At 37.5% G+C, this 17,323-nt stretch overlaps 2 protein-coding genes across 3 annotated transcripts; one reads left to right on the forward strand and one right to left on the reverse strand.

Annotated features, from left to right (window-relative positions):
• Positions 1 to 2,894: 2,894 nt before the first annotated feature.
• Positions 2,895 to 10,684, reverse strand: eno1b (enolase 1b, (alpha)). Of its 2 annotated transcripts, none has more exons than XM_023414148.2 (12): positions 10,582 to 10,684; positions 8,966 to 9,072; positions 8,656 to 8,751; positions 7,966 to 8,024; positions 7,768 to 7,837; positions 6,991 to 7,124; positions 6,628 to 6,850; positions 5,853 to 6,050; positions 4,556 to 4,757; positions 4,126 to 4,234; positions 3,662 to 3,720; positions 2,895 to 3,284 (listed from the first exon to the last, which is right to left on the reverse strand). In XM_023414148.2, the coding sequence occupies exons 2-12, from the start codon at positions 9,048 to 9,050 to the stop codon at positions 3,215 to 3,217; spliced, it is 1,305 nt and encodes a 434-aa protein (XP_023269916.1). In that variant the 5' UTR covers positions 9,051 to 9,072; positions 10,582 to 10,684; the 3' UTR covers positions 2,895 to 3,214. The 2 variants fall into 2 exon arrangements, with proteins under 2 accessions (XP_023269916.1, XP_023269918.1); XM_023414150.2 differs by having other exon boundaries at positions 8,966 to 9,060; positions 10,582 to 10,650.
• A 1,065-nt stretch (positions 10,685 to 11,749) lies between these two features.
• Positions 11,750 to 16,772, forward strand: ppil1 (peptidylprolyl isomerase (cyclophilin)-like 1). Its single transcript, XM_023414101.2, has 4 exons — positions 11,750 to 11,931; positions 12,253 to 12,407; positions 16,049 to 16,117; positions 16,362 to 16,772. The coding sequence occupies exons 1-4, from the start codon at positions 11,876 to 11,878 to the stop codon at positions 16,580 to 16,582; spliced, it is 501 nt and encodes a 166-aa protein (XP_023269869.1). The 5' UTR covers positions 11,750 to 11,875; the 3' UTR covers positions 16,583 to 16,772.
• The last annotated feature ends 551 nt before the right edge of the window (positions 16,773 to 17,323 follow it).

Consider the following 17,323-nt stretch of genomic DNA (forward strand, 5'->3'; position numbering starts at 1 on the left):
CACCAGCTGCTGCTGCTGCACAGGCGTCCATGAATCAAACAACACAGCACACAGTGTACCGCTGTGGGTCATCAACAGCATTATGTAAGCCATTACATTAAACTACCACCGACACAAAACACTTCATTACCCGTGTAGGACTGTGGAGCAGGAAAAAAACTACTCAGTAATAACATAGTTTCAGTTTTATTGCTTGATGTTAACGGATAATATTCAATACTCAAAGGTTAAAACATATTTAGACATTTTGTTCTTCCGTTTTTCCAATTTGGATTCAGTCATCTGCACGATTTACAAGCACAAGCATCTTAAGAACACTATAATATCATATTATGATAAATGATGCATATCATTTATTGACAATATGCCAATAACAGCAAGAACATGAGGCAACTGAAGGATAATATTATAATCATCATCGTCATTAATAATAATCTAAATAAATATCCCAGGTGCTGGATAAAAAAAACCCCACCTATTCATGTTTTATGTATTATTATTATTATTATTATTGATATTATTATTATTATTATTATATTTAATTTTGTTTGTTATTTATTTTGGTTTACTCAAGTTCTTATAATTGCAGTAGCAGAAATTAGACAAAAAAAGAAAAGGAATAAATACATACATAAAATGTGAGTATATGCTTATAACAGAGTTGCATTATGATACAACATTAACACTTTCTTTCTCGTTTCATTTTGGATTTTTGGGACAAAAAGACATTATTTCTAATCATTTTGTGCCACTTTTTTCAAACGTTTTCGTCCAGTTTCAGTTTGTAGGTCATTTTTTCTATTTCATACACTTTAATCTGGTTTTTCATTCTCTTGTGTATGCTGTGTTGTAGAGTCAATGTCCAGTCATAAATTTCTTTGCTCCAACCAAAAGAATATTTAACAGCTGTCTCAGTCTTCATGGATACTCTCAGTGATGCAGTATTAGGGTTCTTTTTCAAGTACAGCTCCAAAACATTATGTATAAAAAGACAGACTTCAGTCCAGAAGATCATCACGGGACAATTAAAAAAAAAAAGTAGCAAATTGTTTCATGTTTGAACAAACTATACATTTAAATGTCTGAGTTATGAAATCATAACAAAACAAACTCAAGTTTTTGATTGGGAAACGATTAACTAACTAACTTACTAACCCTAATTTTCCACAAGAGGCTAATGAGACTGACATTCTACAAACTTCCTCTGTGGTAAATCTGTTCCACTGTTAAATGTCAAATCCTGTCAACCACAGAAAATTAGACTATTGCAGTGGAAACAAGTTGTGCTGTGAAAAACAACTTTTCCATTTAAAGTGAAAGCATTTTTTCCCCCATCAACCTGCAGACGACATTGTGGTGTTTCACTTTTAAACAGAAGCAAAGATTTTGATACTGTGTGCACAAGATAAAACAGTTTTAAGTTTGAAATAATAAAATGGTTCAAAGACTTTAAAATGAGTGTTGTTTACGCAAGAAGAAACCAGAACGACATTGCACTGAACTTGACTTTGCTTTACCTGAAAAAGATGAGAAACACTAAGAAGCAGATGAGAAAAAGTAAATCTGAGAGAGTTACAATTTCCACATTTCTGAGCAGAAAGAACCCTTGGTCCAAGTTTAGGTTTCTGTGTTTGTGAATGCAACTGTAATAGTCTACAGTGGCCCCTTCACTATTTGCACTTTATTGTTATAGACTTAATTTTAAATGCATAATTGTCTTTTGTGTCCATCAAGATGCATTCAATAACCCATGGTTAGTGAAAACATTTTTAGAAATGTAAGCTCCCACAATTCACGTCAGGGAAAGAGCCTTGAAAAATGAGATAAACTGCCCAAATCCAGGTGTGCAAAGGTTGTAGACTTACCCAAGGAGACTCAAAGCTGTGATTGCTGCCAAAGGGGCTACTACAAAGTAGTAAATTAAGGGTCATAATATTTCTATGAATGAGAGGTGAATACATTTGGAAAGTCTTCAGACCCTTTTAATTTTTTCATATTGTGTTATGTTGCAGGCTTATGCTAAAATAAAATCAAAATATTTTTTCCCTCACAAACCTACACTCATTAAAACCATAATGACAAAATGAAAACAGATTTTTTTTTTTTTAAATGTGTGCAAATTTATTAAAAAGGAAGGACTGAAATATCATATTGACATAAGTATTGCTATGATACTTGAAATGTATCTCAGATGAGATGTTTCTACACCTTTATTGAGTGCACCTGTGGTCAATTCAGCCGATTGGATCTAATTTGTCTATGACCTGTCTATATAAGGACTTACATTGACAATGCACATCAGCAAAACCCAAGCCATGAGGAGGAAGGTACTGCCTGCAGAGCTCAGAGACAGGATTGTGGCAGGCTAGAAAAATCTGCTGCATTGAAAAAGCACAGTGACCTCCATAATTCATAAATGAAAGAAGTTTGGAACAACCAGGACTCTACCTAGAGCTGGTCACCTGGCCACACTAAGCAATCGGGGAAGAAGGGCCTTGGTAAAAGAAGTGACCAAGAACCCGAAGATCACTCTGACTGAGCTCCGGGGACCCTGTGTGGAGATGGGAGGAGTCCAGAAGGACTTTGGACTTTGGACCACTATGGGGTATCAAGTGTAGATTTGAGGGATTTTTTTTTTATTCTTTTTTTTTAATTTTGGCATAACTTCAGTCAACTTGTTGACTGCAACATAACAAAACTGAAGGGGTCTGAAGACTTTCTGAATGAACTGTAAATGGCTCCACAGGTCACTCTGTGGCCTGATAACCAAGTGATTGAATCAGCATTTTGTTTCACTCCATCCATTCATCGATTTAAATCACATCAATCTCATTTAACCCAACAAAAACGCCCATTACCACAACAGCAAGATAACAATGAATAATCACAATAGATTCTGTCACTAATAAATCTTTTTTTTTTTATTAACTGTGTATCCAAGTGCTGCTTTTTGATCGTAATTAGTCAGTGCTGTAAATAAATATTTCTCAAGTTCTAATCAGGTCTATTTTTACTTCACATTAAAAAACAAAACAGTACAGTGGATGACTTGCTTGTAAAGCATCACAGCAATAACTACAGTTCTTTCTATAAATTCATTATTTGTATGTGAATAGTTCTACGTTATTTTGATTGTTTTCCATCATTAGCCAATGTGTTTTTATGCATTTGTATGTGTGATTCCATTTGTATGTGAAGTAAATGTTTCATCCATTCACTCTATCACTGGTTTTCTGAAGTTTTTTCCAGCAAAATGAGCCTTGTCTCCCAAATCCTCTTCAATTCTACAGTAGAGAAAATATTCAAAGTTAGTTTCCTCTCACAAATTAGTTTTACAACAAGTAGGTATTTTCCTGTATGTATTTAATTATGTAACTGGTTTAATTTAAAACCCTGACTGCGGTGTGATTGAAGTTCAAAGATATGAGCCAAGTACAGACACAATGCTGATTAAAAGATATGGAAATGATACAAAGTGAGATTAATGAACTGACTAAAAACAGAGGAAATAATATGTTTAAGTAGCTCTAGTTTAGCACAACAGGTATGGGTAGTGTTTTATTTCACAAAATAAACAATACTACAAGCAAAGTTGCATTATATAGTTTTTAAAATGACACAAATGTGATAAAATTCCTTAGTTGGTGAAAGAATGACTTACCTAAGAATCTGGTTGTATTTGGCCAAACGCTCAGAGCGACAAGGTGCCCCAGTCTTGATCTGAAAAGATTGTATACCATGACCAAAGGTGTTCAAAGTCTCCATTAATCTTTATCAAGTCATTTTAATATTGATGTCACAAACATAATGTTGCATTTGAGCTATTTCTGTTGCATGTCTTTAATTCAGAGTCTTAGTTAATCAAAAGGATGCACGGGTTGTTGCCATTTTAGATACACTGAGCTAAAAGTAATGCATTCCTGCAATAAATTCTATCTTTATGTGGGCAGGATAATAAATACACCAGCACCACAAACCAAAGCCTCCAAAATGACCACAACAAAAACTGAACATTATAACCCTTCGCGAAGGCAGGATTAATCACAATCTTAGGCATAAAGTGCAATTTATTATGTTCTCAAAAGACACACTCATTGAATAAACATTTCAATTATCTCAATTTACCTGTCCAGTGCACAAACCGACCACCAAATCTGCAATGAAGGTGTCCTCAGTTTCACCGGAGCGATGGCTGACCATCACCCCCCAGCCATTCTCCTGCGCCATCTTACACCTGTGAGGAGGAGGAGGGAGGAGAGAGGAGATTTTGCTGACAGGTCATCAACTTCTAGATAATCAGATAATCTTGATAATCTGAGTAAACGGCTGTTTCATGTCACTTCATTCATTCAGTCTGACACTGAGTTCATGTTTGCCAACTTCTAGTTGAAAGGAAAGGTTATTTTGCTTTGCTCGTCACATTCTGGCCATTTTTGTGTCACTAAAATGGACACAATCCAGGGGTGGGTGGCAATTCAGAAATCACAAAGCAAGCATCTAATATTCAACTGACCTACATACATATAACTGTTGTAAGTTTAAAATGTTGACTTACGCTCTCATAGACTCAGTAACTGAGCCAATCTGATTGACTTTCAGCAGCAGACAGTTGCAGGCTTTCTCCTCCACAGCCTTGCTGATGCGATTGGGGTTGGTCACTGTCAGATCGTCTCCAACAATCTGGATGTCTGTGCTGCCTGTGAAGTTGGTCCAGGCCGCCCAGTCGTCCTGGTCAAACGGATCCTCGATGGAAACCACTGTAAGAGAAAATATGCAGACATTCCTCGTTGAACTGTTAAAACCATCAATATGATCAGTATGACTTAAACTGAAACATCAATGATTGCCTGTTTCCATCAAAGGATCAGTCAAAACCTAAAAAGGCAGCTGCTTAACAAACCTCTGACGGTTCTAATCAAAAACATGTAAAATAAAAATTCTAGTTTATTTTGGGTAGTTTAAGGCATCATTTCTGTCAGTTATGACAGGCAATGTCAAAGGGTCAATTCCCATCCATGGACCTTTGCAGCATGTCATACCTCACTCTCTTCATGTGTTGCATACAAAAAGTCAAATTTTGCATTCACCTGCAGATATTGAACAAACATTGTTCACATATTCTTAAAATCAGGCAGTTACACCTCCATCTTGTGATTTTTTTTTTTTTGTACGAACAAAGTTTTGTTGTGATGAATAGTCATTTCAATTTAAGCTGGTGGAATTCATAACTGTTGACAGAAGTCATTATGAGTCAAAGGACACATTTTTGTAAACATTTCGTTAAGTGCTTCAGATTATTTCTTTGCTTCAAAAGTTAGATGACTTTCAACCTTTTCTTTCCTTCAAATGTTTTTCTTTAACTTTTCTTTCATATCCATTTACAGCACATAGCTGGATACTGCTATTTTTTTTTGTTGCCATTTTTGCCTTTATTTTGATAGTCAACAGTGAGGAGGCGAACTGGAAATGGGGGGGGGAAGAGAGAGAGAGAGAGAGAGAGAGAGAGAGAGAGAGAGAGAGAGAGAGAGAGAGAAGGATTATGACATGCAACCAAGATCCACAAATGGAATCAAACTGTGGATGTTGCAGTTATATAACATGCGCTGAAACCATTCAACCACCACAGGATCCGAATTATTGTTGCATTGATGTTTGATGGTGTAAACAAGTGTTGACCAAAGCAGATAATCAATTTGATTGGTCCTCTTAGAGGATGAACAGATTAAAATTACTGCACAGCAGGCTCCCTTACTTTCGAGAGACTGTGATGGTGCAGACATTATAACTACAATGTGTGTCCTGCTCTCCTCGTGCTAAATAATGTATAAAAAGAGAAAGTGCCAGAACGTTACCTGGATAATCCTTCACAAAGCTCTTGTAGAGATCAGCCAGCTCGTCAGGTGTGATGTAACGGCTTGGGTCATCAGGAGACTTGAAGTCCAAGTCATATTTTCCCTCCCTGTAGAATTCAGATGCTGCCACATCCATGCCAATCACAACCTCATCTGTGTATCCTGCTTTGGCAATGGCCTCCTTTATTAACTCCAGTGCTGTAGGGTGAAACAATAAATATGAAAATGATCAGAGTATTACTTATCATGTATGTTATAAAACATGGAGCACCACAGAAAACAATCTACTACAGGTACATGGATGATGATGATGATGATGATGATGATGATGATGATGATGATGATGATGATGTAATACAACCCAATTCAACAGTCCAGTGACAGATGGTACTTTTGTACCACATACATTTTAACTGTTGTATAAGAAAAGTGTTGATTCAACTCCATTGTAATTTGTGAGGCTGTAATTTGTGGTGGTGCTTTAAATTGCATTTTGTTCCACCATGCATGTAAATGAGATCTACAAAACATCCTTTTAACATAGTACAGTCCAATACAACCCCACAACAGTCTCAAAACGTATCACAGAAAGGAGTCTATGCACAACCAAACCCTCAACATAAGTCATACGTAAGGTTGTATCTACTGCAAAGCTACCGTACTGCGTTATGCAATAAGCATTGTAATATCACTCTGGGCAGAAATGTGTTTTGAAAGGAACCTGAAAACTGGGCTAATCTAGCAGTTGTAAGCAAAAATCAGCTGTAATGTTTACCTTCCTGGTTTTCCAGGATGTTTGGAGCAAAACCACCTTCATCGCCCACATTGGTGGCATCCTGTCCATATTTCTTCTTGATGACATTTTTGAGATTGTGGTAGACCTCGGCTCCGATGCGCATGGCCTCTTTGAAGGTGCTAGCACCAATGGGCAGGATCATAAACTCCTGCATGGCGAGCTTGTTGCCTGCATGAGAGCCACCATTGATCACATTGAAGGCCTGGTGGAGGTGGAGAGGGGAGAAATGAGAGCTGCCTGTGACCTCACAATAAACTGGCAGGTGAACTGAATAATGATATAGAATATGGAGAAGAAAAAAAAAGGAAATTTATGCGTTTCATTTGGTGCAGAGATCCTCACCGGCACAGGCAAGATGACCTCGGGGTTTCCTGCAAGGTCAGCAATGTGACGATAGAGGGGGACTTCTTTCTCTGCTGCACCAGCCTTGCAAACAGCCAGAGACACACCCAGGATGGCATTCGCTCCAAACTTGGCTGTTTTAAGTGCAGAAAATATCTAATTTACTTAAATTTACTGATTTACAGAAACCTCTTGGATTCAGCAAGAGAGCCACGCCAATGCTGCATTCACACAATAGATAGATAGATAGATAGAAAGATAGATAGATAATTTATTTATCCCCTAGGGGAAATTCATGAATGAATTCATGTCATCAGAATGGGAAGAACAGGAAGACTTCCCATTATTCTGACTTGAGGGTGTTCACACATAATTCAAAAATGGTTACCCTTGCTGTCAGCCTTGTACTCACATAATTTAAATAGACTGAATTAGCTACTTTTGTGGTGTTACATATTGTATTTATGGTAGTTAACATGTGAAATCAGATCAAATCAATCCACTTTATTTGACAGTGAAGTTCTATTCATCTCCTTTCTATTTTATGTTTAGCTCTTTTATGATTAGCTGATTCTATTCTATTAGTGTTAATGCTGGATTTTATTTAGTTATTACTTTTCACCAAGTGGGAAATACAACTACTGTTGGAAATTCCCAATATCTCTGACTCAGAGCATCACCAGCAACATGTCACTGTTCAGATATTTAAAGAAGTCTGGACTGCTCTGTATATAGTTGTCACAGTCTAAGAAGCACAACTCTATGATTGTCACTTACATTTGTTCTCTGTGCCATCCATGTCAATCATCATCTGGTCAATTTTCTCTTGCTCAACCACGGATACATCCTGATGAGATGAGGGAAAACAAGTTCGGAATTATAAACATTAACAAAAATTAAGAACACTTTCTAAAACTCCATTACTACAAAATCTGGAAAGTAAAAACAAACGGAGTGTGAAGATAATGTCCTTACTTGGCCAACAAGTGCAGGTGCAATAGTTGAATTTATGTGATCTACAGCCTGTGAGACTCCTGTGACAGACACAATATTATGATTATTCCTGCAGATTTGGCAAAGCTAATTTCAAAGCCATATATGTATAAACACATGCAAGTCTTCATGCTTAAATACATACATCGAACCATGCAACAGTATAGATGATTTTTTTTTTTTTTACATTGCTCTTGTTTATACTATTTTATTTGCAATGCTGGAGTGAGAGAGCATGCTTTTACACACAATTCACCATGCCCATCACATCTGGTCAATTCCCAAAAGCATTCAGTGATCAGTTGTTATGACTGTAATTAAATGGCAGTGTAATTAATTGCTGTAGTGTCAAACGGACAAATTTCAGTTTTTAATTAAGGACAGGCAATGGAAACTCACTAACCCTTTCACATCTGGAGGAAGAGAGAGAGAATACAAAGTAAAGATGACACAGGGAAAGATATAGTATTTTTCTTTTAAATTGAAGTGGGCTTCAGTCTGTAAGTAATAATAATAATTTTATTTATTTATATAGCACTTTTCTTAACAAAGCTCTTCAAGGAATATATATTTACCACCACATTTTACCACTAAATAATTATATTTAGTGGTAAAATATGATGAAAATGGAAACCACACCATTATTAAAAGAAAGAAAAATTATGTACAAACCTTTCCCAAGGTAGCGAGACTTGTCATTGTCCCGGAGCTCCAAGGCTTCGTAGATTCCAGTAGATGCTCCACTTGGCACAGCAGCCCTAAACAAGCCTGCGAAATGTTCATGAAAGAAGACAAAGGAATTACTAAATTAAATTAAAAACATTAATCAAAACGCTGTAAAACAATTAAATGACCATACCTTTAGCATATTAGCTGGTGAAATTTATTATTGAGGAACAAGGGCAATAAATTCAAAAATTCACGACTTTAAGTACCCTACATTGTCACAAATTTTAGAGTAATACAGTACATTTAGACCTACCTTTGTCAGTGTAAAGGTCAACCTCCACTGTGGGGTTTCCACGAGAATCAAAGATCTCTCGGGCGTGGATCTTGACAATAGACATGGTGCAGGACCTTGAGATGAGACTGAAAAGTTAAAGTCGTTACTATCTGGGGTTTCCTCTGGACAAACATGCACTGTAGTCTGTGTCAAGTATGACAAAAAAATAATTCATGTACAAACTCAAAGTTATTTAAAAATCAACTTCTATATTACTGAAATACATCTGGTGTCTACCTCTTTTACTCTCCTTCGTCCTTGGAGCTTACTCACAAAAATATCCTGACCTAGCTGCAAGCTTAGAAGTGCTAACAGGCATGCTACCATCCTAATTGGCTTAGGCTCCTCATCTGATTAATCACATGGTAGTATGGATGCAGAATTTACTGCATCTGTTAAAGCAAAATTAAGCTTGAAGTTACAGCTAGCTTGTGTTGCTGCTGCAAAATGTATATAAATCTAAGTATTAGCACAGACTCATGACACTACAAAATTTCTGCCATAAAAAAGTCATTCTGCCATTAACCACATGACATGATATCCCCAATAATCCCTCCCCCTTTTGCTTGCCAGATAAACAAGTAGACTAACTATCTAACACATTGACTCTTCCTGCAGACTGGGTTGCACATTGGAAAAAAGGACATTAAGGATACAGCGATCCTGTTGACAGTGCCAAAATGAATGAACACTAGATTAAAGGCGAGACTGATGCAGACACACCCAATCTAACTCACTGGCAAAGCAGATTCACTCCATGAAATCCAGCATGTAAAAGCATCCAACCAATAACTGTACATTTACTCAGTGGAAACCATTATAATAATAATAATAATAATAATAATAATAATAATAGGAACTTTTACTCTTGTGATTTTCACGGATCCTTGCAGAACTCTCAGTGCAGGCTTATCTTAATAAAAAAATGTTTTTAAATTCATAACAAATACATGTTTGGTTCATTTATCCAGCCATGTGACACAAGGCAGACTTGAATCAAATCTACAATGACTGACAATTTTGTTGTAGGAATTATTGCGAGGAATTGGCCTTGAACTAAAACCTTTGGACCACCTGGGGTTACTGATAGGCCTGGCCTGGAGTGAGGATGAAATTAGATCAGTTGATTGTGTACAAATTAAGTATATAGTATATATTAGAAGAGGGTAAGGGAAATACCGGTCACATTGACTGTTTGTTTGTAAAATCACTGCATCTCATTAGGAATCTGACGAGTTTTCACTCTTGCAAAGCGTTGCTGATTTGGGATTAGGCTGTGATCAATCATTGCATAAGTTTAACATATTGAAAATATGACTATCTAACCAAATAAAATACGTAAGTCGTTAAACATTAAAGCAGTATGAGTATAGAGAGTATGAACCTCTCCAAACAGTCAATGCTCCAAACACAACGTTTACGACTGCAGCGTGAGCATGAACTGGTTTGGTTTAGCTAGCTAGCTAACTAAGATGAACCCAGAAAAGACGTTACACTAAAACAAGAACAAAAGCCTGTTGACAGACAGCAACCACAAATAATTTACATATATTAATGAGAACAACGGTGGAGAAAGTACAAATAAGTGACTGTACCTAGCTGTTAACCGCAGGAGGTAATATGGAGTTAAAGGAGTCCTTCTTCTTCTGATGTTATTACTTGGCGGTGGGGAACGGGCTTTTAAGTGAATTACCGCCACCTCGTGAAAGAAGAGTTTCTTCTTCTACTTACATTTATCCGTCATGTTAGAGGCCTTGTATCCGCGTTGCTCTTCTCATAGTTTTTAATCTGAACTACACGAGATGAACACGAACACTACACAGAAAAGCTGTGGCCTGGTGTTTTTATGAGATGAACTAAATACTTGCATAATGGAGCATTTTGCAACTTTTGTTTTGAAAAGTGTGATATGAATAGGCCCACACCTTTACTTACGTACTCGTGTATGTAGAATTCCTACTGTCACACTCATTTCCTTTCATTTCCCAGTTTTGGCTGCTGTCCATCGTTTACAGAACATAAATCATAATCTGCATTATCTCTGCATCGCCCCAGGAGCTAATAATGCTGGCTTGCTTTCACACTCTTCCCTCCTTTTACACTCTCTGAACTGGTTGTCTCTCATGAGAATAGAGTCATAAACATCTCATCATGACAACCGCATATTGATGATTTTCGCATCTCCTTTCCACATTGCTGATGTAAAACATATTAATGGCTAAAAAAAAAATGAACCTGTTGTCCCTGTTTTAACAGATGATGAAGTAGGGAAGACATAGTTCTGGTGTGTTTTCCTGAGACAATCAAAATAAATTTCAATCAAGAGCACATGACTTATTGCACATACTTTATGATATACTTTGATGTACTTTGTTTTGTAAAGATTTGCCATTTATATCACAGTATTATGATACAGTGTCCCACCATAGTGATATTTTTTGTCTGGGACCATTGTGTGTGTCTCTCTATGGTTATTTTGTGTCATTTTGTGTTTTTAACAGAGTTCTGTGACTTTCAAAGAAGAAATATGAAACTTCAAACAGAGGCACAGGTCCAGGGGGCAACCGACCTCTCCGGCCCTGGGCCTGTGCCTGGTAGGCAACCTGTCCATGGTTATAGGGTAATAGCAAGTCATTCTAGCTACTTTTACCTAATAAACCGGCAAATGAGTGTAATTGACTTACCATACTAAAGCACGCATGGTGATTCTGTCCAGCAGAGGGCAGCCGTGTGTTGCACGAGTCCTACAACCTGCAGAGGAAATGAGCGGCAACCACAGAAGAAGAAACTACCCATGAATTGAATTAATGTGCTACACTGAAACATCACTGACTTTTTATTTAAAACGATCTATAAATAGACGACTGAAGTTAACTGTTTGGAGCGACAATGTCAGGAATACCCCCAGACACATGGCAGCCGCCCACAGTGGCTTTTGAGACGACGTGAGTTTTTGAGTTTTTATTAAAAGCGCTGAATGCTAACTCAGCTAGCTCTCAGTAACGTGAAGTCAGTTATGTGGTTGGTGGTGTTAACTTGGTGCAGGGCTTGTTAGGTTTATTATGTTGATACCAGGATTTCTTCCAGTGCGAAAGAAAGCTGCAGATTTTGATACTTTGCCTTGGTTTTCATAATGCTGGTTTTGTGTGTATCGTTTCATTTAGCCACACGAAGTCTCAGATCACTTCACCTGGAATATTTTAGCTAAAAACTAGAATAACATCTGCTTAAAGAGGCTTGACAGTAACACTGACTGTGTATTGCAGGATGGGGACGGTGGTGGTGGAGCTGTACTGGAGACATGCACCAAAGACCTGCAAAAACTTTGCAGAGCTGGCCCGAAGAGGCTACTACAACAACACAAAGTTTCACAGAATAATCAAAGACTTCATGGTGCAGGGTGGAGATCCTACGGGGACAGGTGGGTTCATCATGTGCACTGATATAGCCAAAAGTATGTGGTCACGTGCTTTTGTGTTCTTTTAGTCAGGCCCTTTGTTTTACAGATCCTTAAATTCCTTTCATTTCCCGGTAAGTTTACTGGAGATATTTTTTTATGTGACAGATTCTAGGTTAAATAGTTGCCCACAGGCAGCATGAAGTTTAAGAAATATGGAGAATAAAGATTCCAATTACAAAATGTTGAATGAAACTCATACATTGTCTCTATTTTCCATATAGTAAAAGTAAATAAAAGTAAAGTAGCTTCCAGGCTGTGCTGCAGTGCAGTCGTGTTTTCCTCTGCTTTCTGCCTTCTATATGCTTTGCGCTTGCATTATGTAATTTCCTATAGTCTACCTTTCCAAAGAGAGCTGTTTGCTTCCAGGAGACAGAAAAGTTTCAGTCAGACCAGCAGAAGACAACATTATGGCAAAATCTGCAAAGTCAGTAAGCTGCTCAGGCTGTGAACGACTTATTGAGAGAATAACGGAGCTCAAGAGGAAGATTGAAATGCTCCATTACATACTATGGTAATGGACAGATAGATTTTTATTCATGGTCACTCTCCCCTGGATATGTCCTAATACCACTGGACTAGCTGAGGAGGCTCCCAGCCGGCAAATCCAGGAGGACGTCAAATAGGAGAACACCTATGCTCACTCCACCACCCGAACTGTCGGTAAACAACAAGTATGATCCTCTGAATAATACTCGTTAGTATTGTTCAGAGGATCATACCTGTTGTTGCTGAACCCAGAGAAGCTAATAACACCAGCATTAAGGATAAACAAAATCCGAGAAATAGCCCCAAAATCAATGCTAAGCCATATGTCAAGAGTAACGTGTCTAATCATGTTGAACACAGGGAATCTTAAAGAAAACTCAAGAAAAGGCCCCAAAACCACTGCTAGGCCAAGGGCCAGAAGAATTGCTGTGAACTTTACACCTGAGCCAGACACAAGTTTGATTGGGGACTCATTAACTAAGCATGTAAAAATAGCAAGGACTGAAAATCTAACCATGACTGACACATCTGTCAGGGAGCTAACAGAGATGTTACCAGCTATCCTCTCTACACACCCAAACATTATGAACATTGTTGTCCAGACTGGGTCCTTTGACATTCTGCGAGGGAAAACTGGCTCTGAGATCCTGAAAAAAGACTTTTCCCTATTACAGGAAAACCTTGAATGACTGTGAATCTCAGCCACAACATGTTTACATTCCTAGTCCAATTCCAACTCTTGGGAACGGAATTGAATTCTTCAGCAGACTCCTTGACCTGAATACATGGCTGAAATCAGCTTGCTTCAACCGTGAGATAAAGTTTATTGAGAATTTCAATATCTTCTCGAACTTTAAAGACCGCTTTAAACCAGACAAGGTTCACCCAAACATCACTGGATCCAGGCTACCAGGAGCCAACCTACGTCATGCCCTTGGAATACCATACACAAACAAGAACGTCCAGATAAGCACGAACGACAGCGCGCACAGACAGACAAACTTCTTTGAGCGTAACTGGGATTTTAAACTGCCGGTGGCATGGTAAAACTCAACGTAGCAATCACAGACTCTCCGGAATAATCTTAAATTTGTCAATACTGAGCCAAAACCAGTGTCCCTTCCTGTCACAGATCCCCAACAGCTTTTGAATGTCAAATCATCTGCTAACAACAACTCCTTCTTAGTTAATGATCTGATAACTGAAAAGAAGTTGAACTGTATGTTTTTAGTTGAGACCTGGCTAAACAGCACTACTGGTGTAGCAATACTGATAGAGACTTGTCCTCCAAACTAAAAGTTCTACCAGTCAGACATATCAGGAAAGGAGGGATTGCAGCCATTTTCTCTTCGCAGTTTGTGCTTAATGACACTGACCTGGGTGAATTTACATCATTTTATTATCCCGCTCTTAAATTGAAAGCAGAATTATCAGTACTTATCATTACAGTACATCGGCCACCAGGAGATTCATCACTCTTTCTGCAGGAATTCTCAGAGGTGATCTTACTTGGTATCACTAGATATGATATAACTTCTTAGGGTTAGGGTTAGAGGACAACCCTTAGAGGACAAGTCTGATATCCGACTAGTCTGCCCAAAAACAAAAAGAGAAATGATTTTCAATAACCTGGGGAAGTTGACTCCATGGATTAAATCTGAGGTTACAAGTCTTGCTGTATCTTGGATTCAGATCTAAACTTCCCACGTCAACAAGGTGACGACACCTTAGAAACATAACTAAAGTACAGCCATTTATAAACCAAAAAGATGCTGAAAGATTGAGTCTTGCCATTTCAAGCTGACTTGATCACTGCAATTCAGTTTTTACGGGGCTCCCAAAAAAAAAATCACTGAGAGACTTCAGCTCATTGAAAACTCTGCAGCTCGGCTATTAACCAGAACCAAGAGGAGAGATCACATTAGTCCAGTTTTAGCTGCTCTGCACTGGCTTCCTGTTACATTAGAATGGATTTCAAGGTCCTCCTCCTCATATACAAAGGCCTTAATGGGCAAGGACCAAGCTACATTGCTAATTCCCTGATTAACTATTTAACTACCTCCGAGAACACCGAGGTCATCTACTGCTGCTTTATTGAAGGTTCCCAGCAACAGCCGTAGGAAAACTGGGGATGCAGCAATCGTCAATTATGGCCCAAAGCTATGGAACACACTACATGTAGATATTAGAGATATCAGCTCACTAAGTATTTTTAAAAGAAAGCTCTAATCCTATTTAATGAATTATTATTCTATTCATTATTTTATCTCATTTTACGTTAATGTTTTTCATTTTAGATCAATGCTTTTAACAATGTTATTCATTTTGTCTTTTCTTTTCATGTGAAGCACTTGGTGCATGTGATTTCATTGTTGTAAAGCACTTTGTGCTACACACCTTGTATGAAAGGTGTTATACAAATAGGTTAAAAAGTTATTATTATTATATAATTAGCACCAAATTACTTGTTCAACTTACATAATTATGTTTACAGTTCCATGAATTAAATTAGAACTGGAAAATATCATGTTAACAACATGCAGTGATATTTTAGACAAAGGTGTACTTCCAACTTTGTGGCACCAGTTTAGGGTTTCCTATTTCAAAACGACAGTGGCCCTACACACAAAACTAGGTCTGTAAAGAAATGGTTTTGGTGCTGAAGAACTTAGCTGCACAAAGTCTTGACACAGTCCCATCAAACCCCTTTAGGATGAACTGTAACTGCAACCAGGTGCGAGCCAGGCGCCAAAATCTTGTAGAAAGCCTTACGGGAGGAGTGGAGGCTATAATGAGGATCATTGATGATCTGATTCCTTTCTTAGTCATATCTGACTTTAAACTGAATATTTTGGGGTTTTGGTTTGTTGACTGAATAAAACAAGCATCATCTTCAATACATCATCTTGGGCTTTGGAAAATAATGTCAGCCATTTGTCACTATTTCCTGACATTTTATTGACAGGACAAAGAAATATCTTAATCGTGACAATAATTAATCCACAGATTAATCTATAATGAAAATAACTGTTAGATGCAGCCCTAGTGACTTGTCTTGTTCACTTTCCTTGATTGAGAGTAAATCTTGAGTTTTGTGATCTTTGTTTTCCTAACAGGTCGTGGCGGTGCCTCCATATTTGGTAAACAGTTTGAAGATGAACTGAACCCAGAACTCAAATTCACAGGTAATCACAGTGGAAAAATCACAGTTAAACAGAAGGTGGCAGATGTGGAGGAGAAGAATATACTGTAGGTTGGGTAAATAAAGAAAAAGGCTCTTTCTTAGCTCTTTGTTGTGGTTTTCTTGAAATCTGAATAAAATCGACCAACATAGTGTTACTGATGCCCAACTCTTAATATGTATGTGATGCTTGAATAGCGATAGCAAGTCAGAATTTTCACTTCTGTTATTTCATCTGTGTCTGTTAGGTGCTGGAATTCTGGCCATGGCCAATGCAGGACCAGACACCAATGGAAGCCAGTTCTTCCTCACTCTCGGACCCACCCAATGGTTGGATGGAAAGCACAGTATTTTTGGAAGAGTTTACCAGGGGATGGGAGTGCTGAACCGGATCGGGATGGTGGAGACAAACGGTCAAGATCGTGCAGTTGATGATATCAAAATTGTCAGAGCTACTGTGCCCAATTAAGAAAATGTTGTTTTTTTTTTGTTTTTTTTTTTAAATATATGTCTGTTGAATTTCTAAAAATGAAGAATTGGTATTTTTTCCATGAAAGTGACCCAGCTAACCTATGGAAATTGTTGATGGATGAAAGTAATGCACTTATTCTAATGAAGTGGTTTGAACACTGTAATTTCAAAGAAATGAAAATATTCAAGTGGAATGAAGAGTCACAGTTTTTGTTATTTGGTAGTATAAAGTTGTAGGTCTATTACTGAAAATACTGTCAAAAGTCAAAGGGTAGTCTAAAGTTTATTGGTTGTTTGTTAAGGGTGACATTTTTTATTTTCACTTAAATTCTAAATGAATAAGATAGGTTGTGAAAACAGTTAAAGAAAGAGAACAATTGCTGCACAGATACAGTGGCTTTAGAAGGTATTTAGATCATTTGTTGAACACTTGACTGTGTGAGATTTAAAATTTAGTTACAGATTTAAAATATGGAATAAATTACAACCAGCTTATCAGAATCTGAGTACTCCGTAGTGGTGGAGGACACAATCAGATCCTTTGTTTTAATAAAAGTAGCAATAAAACAACTTAAAAATACAGCACATTGATAAGAAAAATGAACTCAAGGTATAAGTATTCATACTGATAGCATATATTACAATATACAAACGTTAATACTGATGATAATCAGTACACAAGTGCTTCTGTCTTCATACTGTTATTTAAATGATACCATGTGTAAAGAGGCCTCTTTTG

The sequence above is a fragment of the Seriola lalandi genome, unplaced genomic scaffold (genome assembly GCF_002814215.2).
Source record: "Seriola lalandi dorsalis isolate HSWRI2012SDOR001 ecotype SW California unplaced genomic scaffold, Sedor1 jcf7180002054522, whole genome shotgun sequence".
NCBI lineage: Eukaryota > Metazoa > Chordata > Actinopteri > Carangiformes > Carangidae > Seriola > Seriola lalandi.